The following is a 15,810-nucleotide window of genomic DNA, read 5'->3' on the forward strand; positions in this document are numbered from 1 at the left end:
ACCAATATTTTTTCCATTTGCAAATTGTGCTTTCCAACTTCTGAAATACTGTCACTGAAACTTGCTTTGAAAGAGAAGTCACCTCTCACTTTTGTAAAGGAAGAGCAGGTGGAGTTCTCCATGGCCCCGGCTAGGACTAGGACTTGGCCGTATAAGGGATATGCCATTTGGATGGAACAGGCTGATTCACGGGTTTTCCCCAAGTGTAGGGGCTGAGCCCGGTTTGCAGCAGGGAGCAGCTGTGTCCCTCCTGAGCAGAGACAGTGGGAGGAAGCAAATAAGTAAATGAGTTTAGAATACCTGTCCAGACTTCAACAGAGAGAGGGGCTGTGCTGGAGTCCCCAGTGACCCCGCGGATGGTGACACTATACTGAGTGGCTGCTTTGAGCCCGGGTAGGTCCACGGACCTCAGCCCTCCCGGGACTGTGAGGTTCTGGGCTGCCTCTCCTGTGCCAGCCTCCTGCACCTGGATAAAAAACTGCGCATAGGCTCCTTCCGGAGCAGTCCAGTTGAGCTTGAGGGCGTCCCAGCCCACCTCGGACACGGTGACCTCTCCCAAACTGGGAATTTCCCCTGGAGAAGGACAAAGAACCAGTTTCATACTGAAATCACATGAGATCCAGGGATGCTTTGACACAAGAATAGGCATTATCTGGCTTTTAAAAAAATGTGACTTTCTTTAGATAAATGTACATCATGCAGCTTCCTAAATTTGTGAAATAGCGTGTAGGAAAATATTGGTTATCTTACTTCATTAACAAATTGCTCTAATTTCCAGTAGACAAGGAGATTAGCTTTTTACTTTGAAGTAAAATGCCTTAACTTTCGTTACCAAGAGGGAGCCTGTTTGTGAAGCTGAAGGTCCCTGCCACAGGGGCTGCATGTGTGAGCCCCAGTCCGGGCTCTGCAAGACTCCACAGGGTGTGGCCCACATGGGTGCAGTGTGAAAGCTGCCCCTGGACCCTGCAGCCTGGCGGATCCCCATTCTTAGACACCAAGGTGCTGTACCTTGGGGCAGAACTAGTCCATTCAAAAGCAAGCCCGTCTGATTATCCTTGGCAGTTTCCTGTTGAGAAAACAGAAGCTACAGACAGAAAGGTAAGAGGTACCTGTGGAGGCCTCAGCGGAGAGCACTGGTGTCCTATAGCCCCGGATCACCCCGTAGATGGTAACTCTATAAGGGGTGGCGGCCTTGAGGCCCGGGATGTCCACAGCCCGCAGGCTGCCAGGCACTGTGAGGTTCTGAGCTGCCTCCACCTTGTTGGCCTCCTGCACCTGAATGACAAAGTGCTCATAGGCCTGGTCAGCTGCGGTCCAGTTGAGTTTGAGGCCATCCCAGCCCACCTCGGTCACGGTGAGGTTTTCCAGTTCAGGTGTGTGGTCTGAATAAGGACAGAGAGGGGGTCAGTTAAGCCATTCCTGCAAATGCTTTCCTTCTGGGGACCCAGAAATGGCAAGCCGATGCTGAAAGGCCATGAGGGCCTGCGTGCTGCGCGTCACGACCGCATCCCTGAATGGTGCTGTTGCATAAAAACACCATCAGAAAAATCAATGTAAGACTTATTTTGCCTTGTTGCATATTTGGGCTTGTGTTTTTGAAATGGCATTTTCCTATTGACTTCTTGTTTAGAAAACTCTACCCGTCTAGGTTAGTACCTCTCTGGGCTTCAGTTTCCATTTTGGAAAGTGTCTCAGGAAGATGAGATCTGAAGGAACAGCCTTTGGCTATTCCTCGGATTCTTGGTCTGAGCTGTCCAGCCGTCTGTATTTTGAGAAAATTGGCTCCTCTTAGATTTCCTTTTCCTGCTTCCTTCATCTCCTCTATATTATTGTCACTTTGTGTTGGAATTTTTTCAAGTTTCTGGGGCTCTAATCAGTTTACTTAAACCACTTCAGGAAGATGAGAGGTAAATTAACAGGGTACAAGTGAGGCTGAATTAAGCCAGGTGGCGAGTCTTTGCAAAACTGTCCCTTACTGGATAGAAAGACAGACTGAGGCCCTATGGAATGTGCCATCGTCATTCATCCAAACACACAAGGTACAGTAAAATCGCTCTTGTCTAAATATGCCTTCAAGGTAATGATATGCCCATGGCTGAGCTCACATGGACCTTGCATGACCTGGGAAGAAAGGACTTTCTCTGGAAATGGATCCTGTAAACGACAAAGTAAGAACTGCTTTAAGTTTATTTAAAAGAATGTTTTCCCCCTCTATTTATGTCTCATACTGGTTGCTAATTTCAAATGAGCTATGCATGTCCATGAAAGCAGGCTTCTAACTTGAAAATCTTAGTTGCAATTGGTTGGAAGATAGCCTTTCAGAGGGGAAAATGCATCTTTTCAAGAATATTTTTAATTCAGACTTTTCCACCTTATGGAGAATGTTCTAATTCTCATTGGCAAAGCTTACAGTCCTGCAAATCTTGCTGATCTAGGACAGGGGTCTGTAAATTGCCATCTGAGGTCTGCTGCCTATTTTGGTAATGAGCAAGCTCACAGTACTTTTTATATTTTTAAATGGTTGGGAAAACAAGCCAAACAAGAAGAATACTTAATGATGTAAGAAAATAGATGAAATTAAGATTGTATCGGGACATAGCCATGCTCGTCATTTCTGCATGGCTGCTTGTGAGCTCCAAAGACACAGCTGAGCAGTTGTGACAGAAACTGTATGGCCTGAAATTATCTGGCCCATTTCAAAAAATATTAAGGACACCTGACCTTGAACTACATTCTATGGACTCACTTAATCCAAATTCGGGTCCTGAAGTGCATACCCAAAGCCTCATAGCAGTTCTAACCACACCCAGATGGCCTCAATGAGAAAGAAAGGACCCTGAACTCAAAGTGATGTATCCAGTTTGGGCAAAAGAAAAGGAGAGTCAGCCATCCTTAAATCCCTCGGGCCTTGTGAGGCCAGGAGCAGCAGTCTAGTTTTAACAATTGTCTCCTTGACCTTGGGAGCATGTCCCTGACAAGTGCTCCAGCAGTCCTCGCTTAAAAAGACATGGTATAAATCCAGGCTAAGCAAGACAGCAAGGTTAAGGAAACTGATCCTCTGGCTCATAACTCTCCTCTTAGCGGATTTTCTTTGTTTCTACTCCTGCCATCAAAACTGCTGCTCAGCAACTTAGCTGACACTGACAGTTTCCCCCTTAATGTGAATTAAGTCACTGTCTTTCCTCGCTACCTTTTAAAGCTCTCTCTCACATTCTGACATAAAAAATCTTTCTTTCCATGAAAGAAATACCAGGTACCAGGTTGTAAGAAATCTGAGAGTCACCTCAGTGGGCAGGGAGGAGGTAATTATTGATTATCTATTAAACTGTTGCAATAAAGATTAGTGGAGAGACGAGAGGAGATCCACAATGGAAAATCTCTTCCTGATGAGAACCATCTTTTCTCCTTGAATCAGGTTTTCATATGCTACTGACAGTCTTGTACAATCTGCTTCAGCTGCTCATACAGCTGAGAGATTAACTTTCATCTAATGTTATGTTGCTCAGTAAATAGTAATCATGGTAATGGTACTGCCACCTCAATTTTTGTCTATTCTTCCATTTTTTTGTTTTCTGGGGGGTTGGTCAATCAAGAAAGACCATCGATTTATACTTAGTGAGCAATGCTGTGACTGTATCTGGGTGCTCTTGGTACTCCACCTGACCCTTCACTAAACAAATGCTAGTCAGATAAGTCACAGTATAACTTAATGAGTAAAATCAGTAGACAAATGACAAGAGGGATAAGAATGATAGAGAGAATAATATTAATAAAAATTCTGCAGACAAAAGTCGAGGTAGGGACCAAGTGGCATCCCATAATAAATGCAGACTCTACATTTCACTGGTAAATGACACACTGTGGGCTTACTGCTTCAGAAGCCCAGGGTTTCCGTAGTGTAGTTCCACACTCAATTTCCTGGCATTTCTTTATGAAAAGGCTGTTGTCCTTTTCTTACAGCTGTGCACTGGCATCTACCCTCTGAAAAATGTCAGTGGGCCTGGGAAATCAGGATTTCCAAATCCCCTTCTGTGCTGATGGTGGGTTGACCAGCTGGCCTGGAGGAATTTCTGGCTCTGCCAACTTTAAATCTTTAGATTCCCAACGTCGTGTAGATGGTACTGCAGGTCAGCTTGCTGCCTTAAAATATGCCTCTTTGGAAAATTTGTTATTCTAAAATGGTTATTTTTAAGAAACTAAAGACTCAAGAAGAACCTTTGACCTTCTCTCTAGCTGCTTAAGAAAATTAGAGGACTTTCTCCAGGAAGGGAGCTATCATCATAAATGACCACAGTTTAATATGAACTAGGTGTGATAGACAAGGAGGAACATAGCAAGGCCCCTTTGATCAAAGTCCTTTGTGTGTCCCATTGTTCAAGGTAGCCCAGCAAACATTCATTTACCAAATATTTGCTTCTGCATCTCCATGTGAACTTTCCCCTTTTTCAAGGCCCAAATCACTACCCCTCCTTTCTTTTTAGCTTAAGATGACATATAAGCCTCTACTGCCAAATTGTTCTTGGGCCAAATATCCATTTGGAACATACATAACTTTGGTGATTGTCACCTGTTAATCTGTCTTCTGTCATTTTAGTTATTCCACCAGCCAGAAGAACTAAGAGGGAAATCTCTCCCTCCCCAACACTGGCATGGAAAGATGCTTCAGTGGCTTTGTGTTTCTATCTATTCTCCAGGTTTTATGTCCCTATTGCTCGCAGCAAATCCCTGGCCTCCACTCCAAGCAGGGTTCCCCTGAGGTTATCAGGGTCAAATGCAGAGAGGAGGGCTGGGAAGGATATGCCTGATACACACTGCCGGAGTCCAACCCCAGCAGGTCCAGGGGTCCCCAAAGGTGTGGATGGAGTCGGCGAAGAAGGAATGACACAGAGACAGCGTTCAGTTGATCAGCAGCCTAGCCAGGATCTCTAGCCAGGATCTCCAGCCAAGTTCTGGTCTGGATCTCCAGCGAAGTTCTGCTTAGTATCTCCAGCTAGGTTCAGTGTCCAGGTTCTCCAGCCAGGTTCAGTCACCAGGTTCTAGTAAGGTTTTCTTGCCAATTTCTGTAGTCAGGTTCAGTCCAGGATCTTTTGCCATGTTCTCTCCAGTGAAGTTCTTCTGTCTGTAGGTTCTGTGTAGGTTCTGTCTTCTTAGTTCTGTGTTCTAAGCTCTGTATTCTAAGTTCTGTGTTCTAAGTTCTGTGTCTTGCTGTCTTATTACATCTGTATTTATACCAGTTGATTCAATCCTATCAATCTCTATTACAAAGGTTAGGGCGTTTCTTATCTCCATTCCAGGGAGTAAAGATTATGTAGCTTAAGCATGATTGTTCGTAGTTAAAGTGATTAATTACCCACCTGGCACTTAGTTAAGAGGTTTTATTCCCTCCCTAACTTCAGGAGAAAATCCCTACCTGGGGAAACAACCTTTCTCAGAGACCTTGGTTAAAACACATAGTGCCAAGAAGGTGAGCAAACATATTAAGAACAGTATGCCATATATGCCAGGTCCCTTGAAACAGCAAGCATGGACCGGCTCCCGGCAAATTCCCCCTTTTTTATTTTTTAAAAGCGGGCATTAAAAAGAAAACCCCGAAATGCTCTCTTGTATCCATTTTAAGAGTAGGATTGGCGCTTTCCGCTATTACCTGAGTCCTAATCTATCACCCCAGGGAGAGCTTGCCAATCCTGCACTTTCCCGGGGTGGAAAGGCTGCAGTGGGGTTAAGGATAAGGCTCCTTGGGCCTACCTCCTCCCATGCCTTTACATTTACCTTTCCTTCCTCAGAAAAGCATGGACATACTTCTTGTATAAAACGTTCTGTCTGACTGGGAGTAACCTTAATTCCTCTGTTAGCAAGCATATGTGTTAAAAGATCAATACAGAGTCTTATTTCTTTAGACTCAGTATGGCACATTTTCTTAATCTAAAGATCAATACAGAGTCTTCTTTCTTTGGACTCAGTATGGCACATCTTCTCAATCTAAGAATCAATACGGAGTCTTCTTTCTTTGGACTCAGTATGGCACATCTTCTCAATCTAAGTTCTGTACTATCCACCTTCTTACCCTACTTATCCTCTCTAGGGGGGTCTGAAGAACCCTGGTGGAGTCCTATCCATCCCGAATGTGGGGGTTCTCAATGGGGGGGGCTTACCTAGGGGAATCCTGTTCCAGGGGTTCCCAAAGGTGTGGACGGAGTCGGCGAAGACTATCCACCCTCTTCCTACGGTGGAGTCCGATCCGTCCCGAGTACAGGGCGCTTACCTAGGGGTCCCTGTTCGGGCGCCAGATGCCGGAGTCCAACCCCAGCAGGTCCAGGGGTCCCCAAAGGTGTGGATGGAGTCGGCGAAGAAGGAATGACACAGAGACAGCGTTCAGTTGATCAGCAGCCTAGCCAGGATCTCTAGCCAGGATCTCCAGCCAAGTTCTGGTCTGGATCTCCAGCGAAGTTCTGCTTAGTATCTCCAGCTAGGTTCAGTGTCCAGGTTCTCCAGCCAGGTTCAGTCACCAGGTTCTAGTAAGGTTTTCTTGCCAATTTCTGTAGTCAGGTTCAGTCCAGGATCTTTTGCCATGTTCTCTCCAGTGAAGTTCTTCTGTCTGTAGGTTCTGTGTAGGTTCTGTCTTCTTAGTTCTGTGTTCTAAGCTCTGTATTCTAAGTTCTGTGTTCTAAGTTCTGTGTCTTGCTGTCTTATTACATCTGTATTTATACCAGTTGATTCAATCCTATCAATCTCTATTACAAAGGTTAGGGCGTTTCTTATCTCCATTCCAGGGAGTAAAGATTATGTAGCTTAAGCATGATTGTTCGTAGTTAAAGTGATTAATTACCCACCTGGCACTTAGTTAAGAGGTTTTATTCCCTCCCTAACTTCAGGAGAAAATCCCTACCTGGGGAAACAACCTTTCTCAGAGACCTTGGTTAAAACACATAGTGCCAAGAAGGTGAGCAAACATATTAAGAACAGTATGCCATATATGCCAGGTCCCTTGAAACAGCAAGCATGGACCGGCTCCCGGCAAGGATATGCCTGATACACACTCAATTTTTTCAGTGCTAACAGGCATAGTGCCCTTCTTTCTACCCTCCCTTTCCTCCCTCCCTCCCTCTTCTCTCCAGATTAAGCTTAACTGAGACCTTCCAGGGGAAAGATTTCCCTTTCCTTCTCCTTAATCCTTAAGAAGGAGAATTTGGGCTGCTAGTACAGAGGTGAGAGAGGCCAGAGGATACAACGGAAATGCTGCCTCCGGAACAACTGAGGTCCACAGTGCTCATAAAGCACATGTCTTGTGCTTGGCTGTGTCCAAGGCCCTGGGGATGCAGCACTGGGTAGAGGCAGAGTGCTTCCATTTTGGTTGGCAGTAGGAGGTAGGCCATGGATAAATAAACCAACTACTGAATAATATCAGGCCAGATAAGTGTCATGAACTTTGGAGCAGCATGGAGGGGTAAACTAGGATGGAGGAACCATTTTATATCAGTGGCCAGAAAAGGCTTTTGAATAACACACAAGTTGAATGCAACCAGGAAAAGGCCCTGGGAAGAACTAAGAGAAAAGTGGTTCCCTGGCAGCAGGAATAGCATGTGTACAGGTCCTGAGGTAGGAACAGGCTTGGTCTGCTTAAAGAACAGTGAGAAGGCCAAGGTGGCCATGGTGACATGAGTATGAGGACAAGGGTGGAATGAGGTCAGAGAGATGGAATGGGTCAGATTCTGCAGGGCCTTGCAGCCTGTGGTAGGGTCTTTGGATTTTATTTTAGGTGTGATGGGCAGCTGGGTTGTGCATACTTTTAATTCGGTGCCACATCAAGGAAAAGACTTGCACTTTGGCTCAACTCCATGGCTAGAACCCTGGATTTCCTTGGGAAAAAATGCTTTGGGGCAGCCAATTCCACATCTGCTCCGTGAAACCCACAGACGACGAGTGCTCTTTGCGGACTTCTGCTTTTGAGAATCTAGTGATGCAGAACTGGAAGTCCCTTTCTTCTGAGGTTTGAACCTACAACCCTTTGACATTTCAAGACTTGTAGCTACATGGTACGTCTACCCAAGAGCTCCCACTTCGTATTTCTTTTTTCTTTTCCTGTGTTTACCAAGGCCAAGTGCCTGGACTTCTGTTTCTTTACATATTCCACAACATAGTCCTGTTTGTCTCTAGGTGTCTGTCCAACAGCTTCCTCCCATTTTACTTATTTATGTATGTATGTATTTATTTATTTATTTTATTTTAAGCTTCCATTTTAAATCTTTCCTGATGCTCAAAGTCATTCTGTGCTCCTGCTGCCTGCTCTGCACCCCCAATTCTAGCAAGTGGAGTATCGTGCTTTCTTTTTTTTTAAATATATTTTATTGATTTTTTACAGAGAGGAAGGGAGTGGGATAGAGAGTTAGAAACATCGATGAGAGAGAAACATCAATCAGCTGCCTCCTGCACACCTCCTATTGGGGATGTGCCCGCAACCAAGGTACATGCTCTTGACCGAAATCGAACCTGGGACCCTTCAGTCCGCAGGCCGACGCTCTGTCCACTGAGCCAAACCGGTTAGAGCTCGTGCTTTCTTGTTACTAGGTAGTGAATTCCTCGGAGCACAGACCTGTCTTAATTGATCTAGCATCCCCAGAACTTAGCACACAGAACACTTGTAGTATATTATTGTCTGTAGTAAATGTAAGAGACTTGGGAGGACAGAATTCAGGAGAAGGAATTTTAATAAAATAAAACAGTTCTATGGAGAAAGCTATAGAAAGATATATTATGGAGACAGTGAGCAAAGAACCAATAAAAGGGACTTTGCACATTTTTCTTATAAGAACAATGTCCTTAAATATACAAATGATTTCTTTGAAACAGTGTTAAGGAGGCATGCCTGGGAAATGAAATCATGAGCCTTTGGGATGCCAAAATGGGGGTCTCAGTCAGACACAAAGTAACCCCAGCCTGTGGTTCACTTGAAAGCTTGCCTTTCTCTGAGCTGCGATGCCTGTGCTTCCCTCCTGGAGACTGGGATAATGTGGCTGTAGCCAGAGCTAATATGATTGAATGGAGCTATAAAACTCACTTTGGTACAGCATTTGTCACACTCAGGGAAAAGCAGAGAGAGAGACAGAGAGAGAGAGAGAAAGAAGGAGAAGAAGAGGAGGAGTAGGAGTAGTGAGAGAGTGGGAGAAAAAGGAAGGGGAGGAGGAGTTCCTTCTTTTTTTGTTTTTCTGATTCTTTGTTATCCCTTGATAATAAGCTGCCACATTCCAATCTCTACCATGGTTGTATTCCTTCCTGATTCTGTCCTGCCCACCTTCATCTGTGATTAGGCTTCCCCTCCAGAGCACCCTGATGATCAGCTCATAGCTGGTGGGAAGCAGATGCTCAGTCAGTGGAACTGTCTGCCGGGGCTCACTTCAGGACTCTGAACAGGCTGCTGTGGTATACCAGATGCCCCTCCCTCTCCTCCTTACAAACAACCACACTTTCATTTGGCAGCAACATGCTCAGCCAGAGACTACTTAGTCTTTCCTAGACTTCACTTATAGCCAGGAACAACCGATGAATGTGAGTAGAAGGCATTAGGGAGGTTTCCAGAAAGACTCATCTAGTAGGTTCTCTTTTCTTATTCTTTTTCCCCCTCCGTTATGTTGCCTAGAACACAGGTGTGAGGGCTGTACTGCAGCAGCCGTGTTGTGACATGGAGGAGACTTTGAGAACGGAAGCCAAGAAGAGTGGATCAGGAAGAGAGAAGGAGCCTGAGTCACTGATAATTTGGATCTGCTATGCTATCCCTGAATCACCTAACCTCTGATTCACTTTATGAGAGAGGAAAGCAGGTTCCAAGTGACTGTTAATTTGAGATTTATGTTATATGCTGGTGAAAGTATTCAGACATGACAAAGACTCAAAGGCATTTCCATATTTGCCCATCATTACAACCTCTTTTCTGTTTATGGAGATTCAGCTGGAGTAACATCTGTCATGACACTCTGGCTGCTCCTGATTCTCCCAGTCACTCCCTGTCCTTGGTTGAGTTCCATCTAACACTCTGAATATCTAGTCTTCCCCAGGGTCTGTGAGCAGGAGCACCTGAGCCAGAGTGACAGTGACAAGTACATGACCCGCTTGCCCCTCAAATACTAGCACCCTACAGTGTATTCAGTAGGTTCTCAATACTTACTAGTTAAATTGAAACTAAAGCCGAAACCGGTTTGGCTCAGTGGATAGAGCGTCGGCCTGCGGACTGAAAGGTCCCGGGTTCGATTCCGGTCAAGGGCATGTACCTGGGTTGTGGGCACATCCCCGGTGGGGGATGTGCAGGAGGCGGCTGGTCGATGTTTCTCTCTCATCGATGTTTCTGACTCTCTATCTCTCTCCCTTCCTCTCTGTAAAAAATCAATAAAATATAAAAAAAAAAAAATTGAAACTAAAGACTATTACTTGTCAAACCCTAAAGAATTAACATTTTCCATTATAATCTTTTATATTAGGGGGCCAAAATATGTGTATATTTTCCATATAGGAAGAACTGATTTTTTGTTTTAGCCACCAAGGAAATGTGGCCGCAGGTACAAAGAACAGAATCACAGGGCTGGCAGGGACACTGGAGGTCAGGATCAGCAGCCATGGGAAGACGAAGTTCACTCTTAATGACTAAGAGGAGCTAGAAAATAAGAAGGGTACTTTGAAAGAAGGCTCCAAGGACCATGTGCAACGTTTCAGGTAACCTAGAGGAAAGCAAAAACCTGGAACAGAAACACTGAATGAGGAATTATTACCAACATCCTGGTCATCTTGAAGAGAAATAAAACTAAAGGTAAATTAATCGTTAGGCTAAAGGAGGCGGGGACAAGAAACAATTTGAACACAAAATTAAAAGAAAGAAAAGAACCAAAGACAAACACAAATCCTGATGCTTTAAGTTCTCCTGGGAGGAAATAGTTGAAAACCACTATTCATCACCCAGCAAGGAAACTGCTGACTCAGTTGACAAGAGGTAAAGGTTAGTAAGTTGCTCTTTCAAAGTGGCATTTAGAGGCTTCAAGAGTGGAGAGAGTAGCAGGACCAGGTGTTCTCGTGTGAAGGCAGCCTGGCTGCTGGGTGTGCAAACCTCACAGTTAACAGTGTCTGTAGGGAGCTCGGGGGCTGACCTCACCTGTGGATGCCTTTACCCGAGCCGACTTGCTCTTGTGCCTGCCCTTCTCTGCTCTCAGGAGGATGGCATATTCCTGCCCGGGTTCCAGGCCTCTCAGGACGTAGGAGGTGGTGTCTCTGGGCAGCTGCACTTCCACCGGCTGGCCCGAGGCAAGGCTGTAGTTGAGGCGGTAATGGTCAAACTTGGCCAACGGTGACCTCCAGAGCAGGGTCAGGGTGGTCTCTGTAGTTTCAGACACCCGAAGGTCCTTGGGGGCATCCATATCTGGCAGGAAAATACAGAGATGAACACTCCTCAGGCTGGGAGGCAGGCTGCTTCTGGGACTGAAAGGCAGCTGGCTCTGGGCTGCAGCCCCAGGTCCACCATCAAGCAACTGGGGGCTTCAGGAGACTCACCTAACTGGGCCTCAGTTTCCACCTTGTAAATGCCACTGTAAATTACCTGGCCAGGTTTTTGGAAGACTGAAAAGAACATAATGACATGCCCATACCATGAAATGCTACTCAATTAAAAGCATTTTAAAAGAACTCATTATTGATACAAGAAACAATTTGGATGGATCTCAAGAGAATTATGCTGAATGACAAAGCCAATCTCTAAAGGTTGCCTACTATCTGATGCCTTTTATGTAGCACTAGAGGCCTGGTGCATGGGTCGGGCCCCTCGGCCTGGCCTGCGATTGGGGCCGATCAGGGCGTCTCGCCCAGTCCCCATCGGGGCTGATCAGGACTGGCCAGTGGGGTGGGGGTATAGGGGCCGCTGGAGGTAGGCCAGCTGGTGGAAGGGACCACAGGAGGTTGGCTGGCTGTGGGAGCTCACTGACCACCAGCAGGCAGCTCCTGTGTTGAGTGTCTGCCCCCTGGCGGTCAGTGCATGTCATAGCGACTGGTCGACCAGTTGTTTAGGTTATTCGGTTGTAACTGTCGCTTAGGCTTTTATATATATAGGTTCTTGAAAGGACAAAATTATCAAGACGATTGCCAAGGGTTAGGGACAGGGAGGGAGGGAGGTGTCGTGGTATAAAAATGGAAGAGAAATCCCAGTGATGGTAGCAGTTGTTACCATTGGGGGAGCCTGGGTGAGGGGTTTAGGGGTGTGTCTCTGTATTATTTCAACAGCATGTGAATCTACAATTGCTTTAAAAGAAAAAGATCAAACAGAATATGTACTGGCTCTTGCATAAAGAGACGCTCAATGAAGTATGACCTCTGCCCCCTCTGCTCTCCAGCGTCCTTTTCCTTCAGAGGGGAGGTCAGGAGGAGGCTGGTGGAGGGAGAGAGAAAAAGGGTTTCTCTATTACAACATTCCCAGAGAAAAAAAATGGAGAATCAGTGGCTTCAAATCAGGGTGTCCCTCACCATCCTCACGCAGAGGTTGGCACTTGAGGAGGCATGGGTCGGAGCAAAGTCTGACTTGCTTGTGTTCTGGCCACTTATGATTTATGTGACTCAAGTACACACATTAGGTGTGTTCTAAGAGAAACCCCCCAGATGTGTTTTAATCAGTCAATGGTATAAAAAGAAAACAACCCTAGAAATGGTTTCAAAATTTAAAAGTTTGTAGATTTCTGATAAAGTCTGTTTCCAAATTTTCCTAAAAAGAAAGCTGCTGTTCCCTTCTGTCCTGAGAGCGGTGTGGGAATCATTTGGATGTGATGTGCTCATGTGACTTTCTAATGGGACGTCTGGGCTAGATGACCGTAGGGGCTCCTTTCTCTGTTTCTTTTAAAAATCGTTTTATTTTTATTGATTTCAGAGAGGAAAGAAGAGGGAGAGGGAGATAGAAACATCAGTGATGAGAGAGAATCACTGATTAGCTGCCTCTTGCACACCCCCTAATGGGGATCAAGCCCACAACCCTGGCATGTGCCCTGACTGGGAATCGAACTGTGACCTCCTGGCTCATAGATTGATGCTCAACCACTGAGCAACACCAGCAGGGCCTACTGTTTCTTTTAAAGCAGGTTTTCTGCCTTCTGAGCCCTTTGTATGTGAGATCCCACCTGGGGTTGGGGGCGGGGAGGGGGGCGGGGAGGGAGTCTAGGTGCCTCACCTGTGGCTGCGTTGATGGTGGCCGGAATGCTCTCCATGTCTCCCTTCACAGCAGACACACCGATCCCATATTCAGTTCCTGGCCTCAGACCTAAGAGAGAGCGTGCAGGTGGAAATTCAGCTTCAACTTGGAAAGACTTTCAGAAGATCATAAAAATGGCCCTGAGCTGTCCCCGGACGCTATTGCTTTTCAGTGTCTGGAATGTTCTGCAGACTGACTCACTGACATCCCGTGAGAGGGACTGCTGGGAACTGCATGTGTTCTCTCTCTGGAGGGTTGCAAAGTGGGACCACGTCCCCTGGGCGGCTGGGTCTGGGATGCGGAGCTCACCTGTGAGTGTGGTTTTGGTTGTGGCTTGTTGGCTCTTTGGGACCTCGACCTCGGCGTGGTCACCTCCGGAGATTGGTGCGTACTTAATTCTGTAGCTGTCAATGGCCGCCTTGCCATTCTTCCATTCCAGGGTGACGCTGTTGTCTGTCTGGGAGACGCGGCGAAGATTCCTGGGAGCATCCAGGCCTATTTGGGAGAGGAAGGGACATGTGTATGGAAGACATCAGGCACCAAGTGAGTGGCGGTCTCACAATTCAGGCTGAGATATGAAAGGTTCCTGCCATTGGAGGAAGGTGACAAACTTGCCCCCATACCATCTCAATAGCTGACGCACAGATCTGAACAAATTCTACATATTCAGCACCTTCCCCATTATTAACGTGTGTGATACCTCAGTCAATCACATTTTCCTCAGATTTTGTGCTTAAAAAAAAAATCAAAAAAACTACACAGAAACTTACACATAAGCTCTATAAGTGTAAGAACTGGCCTATTGTGCACACCACTATATTTCTTCATATATATATATATATATATATATATATATACACACACACACACACACACATACATATATATATATAAATAAAAATAAATTGATTTCAGAGAGGAAGGAAGAGGGAAAGAGAGAGCTAGAAACATCAATGATGAGAATCACTGACCAGCTGTCTGCCTGACCACTACTGGGGGTTAAGCCCACAACCCAGGCATGTGCCCTGCCCGGGAATCAAATCAAGACCACCTGGTTCATAAGTCAACACTCAACCACTAAGCCATGCCGGCCGGGCTCATCACTGTATTTCTAATAACTCATCTAGTGCTTACTGAGCCCTGAAAAAATATTTATCAAAAGACTGATTGACATTCTGGTACTTTAAAAAAATGTCGGAGGCTAAGACATTAGGAGGCATCTTTGTCATTCATGTTTTCCGTACACTGTATTTATTAAAATTTTTATTTTAAGTTTTTTTACTAGGACTTGTGTCTTAGTGTCAGACTAGTTCCTTCTATGTATACCAATATGTATATACTTTTTATTTTGGAAGGTTATTTGGGAATATTTTTTCTTGGAAAAATTAAACAGTACAATATTTGAAAATAAAATTTAAAGGAATGGAAATTCCCTTTTTGTTTTCCTGCTGTCAAAGAAGCCTGGAAGGTACTCCAAGAAAGAGTGAATGGAAGTCTCGCAATCCTTCCCTTGCTGGTGCCGATTCCGGGGAAGGCCTATTACCTGTTGTGAAGGTCTCTTTGGCAGGGTTGCTGGACATGTCGCCCCTGCGGGAGATGAGGGACACCTCGTACTCAGTGTCTGGCTTCAGGTTCCCGATGGAGTACTGGTTCTCATCACGCGTGAGGTCAATGGTGGTGCGGTCGCCCGGCGCGTCTTTGATCCCATAGGAGAGCTCGATGCCGTCGATCTCGGCCAGAGGCTTGAACCAGGTGACCAGCGCAGTGGTGTCTGTGACGTCCTTCACCTCGATCTGGCTGGGAGCGTCCAAGCCTGTGATGGGCAGAGGACAAGCGACAGAGCTGTTTCAGAGAGTGGGGCAGTGCCGGGGCTGAGCAGAGAGGCAGCCATCCCATCCGTCTATGCATATATAGGTGTGATATTGACCTCTGGACCCTATTTTATGTTTCTGATCTTCAATGTCCTGTTTGACAAGCTATAAGTAGGGCTGATGCTACCTTGTAGGGTTTGTTGCTTTTTTTGAAAGGAGACAATCTGGCCAGCGTGGCTCAGTGATTGTGTCAACTTATGAACCAGGGGGTCACTGGCTTGATTCACATGCCCAGGTCAGGGCACATGCCCGAGTTGCAGGCTCGATCCCCAGTAGGGGGCGTGTAGGAGGCAGCCGATCAATGATTCTCTCTCATCATTGATGTCTGTCTCTCTCTCCCTCTCCCTTCCTCTCTGAAATCAATACAAATATATTTTAAAAATAAGTAAAGGAGGCAATGCTTGCAGAGCCTCTGGCAGGGAGCCTGGAACCTGGCAGCTACATCACAGGTGGTTGTTCTCTGTTATTAATTATCATTACTGGTTTCATAAGCTGAAGACACAAGCTTAGGGCTTGTTTCACTTGAAAAAGACACTGACTTAGTATCTTTTATTTTTTCATTAGGTTGATAACTTCTCCATCAGAATTATGGCGCTGAAGAATGAGGCAATGGCTGTCTGGCCAACGTATGGTAAGTTAAGTTTGATGAAAAGAATTCAGGAGGGAAAGTCATGGCTGCCTCTCTTTGCATCCTCATTTGGTCTTTCTCCTGCCCAGGTACTCACCTCCTGC

General features: G+C 45.8%; 1 protein-coding gene across 13 annotated transcripts in view; it reads right to left on the reverse strand.

The window, feature by feature from the left end:
• The window catches only part of TNC (tenascin C), a 90,633-nt gene that overhangs the window by 39,290 nt on the left and 35,533 nt on the right, over positions 1–15,810 (reverse strand). For 10 of the 13 annotated variants that reach the window (XM_036329808.1, XM_036329812.1, XM_036329813.1 and 7 more), the window contains exons 7-12: positions 14,751–15,020; positions 13,517–13,702; positions 13,187–13,276; positions 11,135–11,398; positions 1,110–1,382; positions 301–573 (exon numbers count right to left, since the gene is read on the reverse strand). In XM_036329808.1, the coding sequence (XP_036185701.1) occupies positions 301–573; positions 1,110–1,382; positions 11,135–11,398; positions 13,187–13,276; positions 13,517–13,702; positions 14,751–15,020 (1,356 nt within the window). The remainder of the gene's footprint in view (positions 1–300; positions 574–1,109; positions 1,383–11,134; positions 11,399–13,186; positions 13,277–13,516; positions 13,703–14,750; positions 15,021–15,810) is intronic. The other 3 variants (XM_036329811.1, XM_036329818.1, XM_036329822.1) reach the window with 3 other exon arrangements.

The sequence above is a fragment of the Myotis myotis genome, unplaced genomic scaffold (genome assembly GCF_014108235.1).
Source record: "Myotis myotis isolate mMyoMyo1 unplaced genomic scaffold, mMyoMyo1.p scaffold_m19_p_12, whole genome shotgun sequence".
Classification (NCBI taxonomy): Eukaryota; Metazoa; Chordata; class Mammalia; order Chiroptera; family Vespertilionidae; genus Myotis; species Myotis myotis.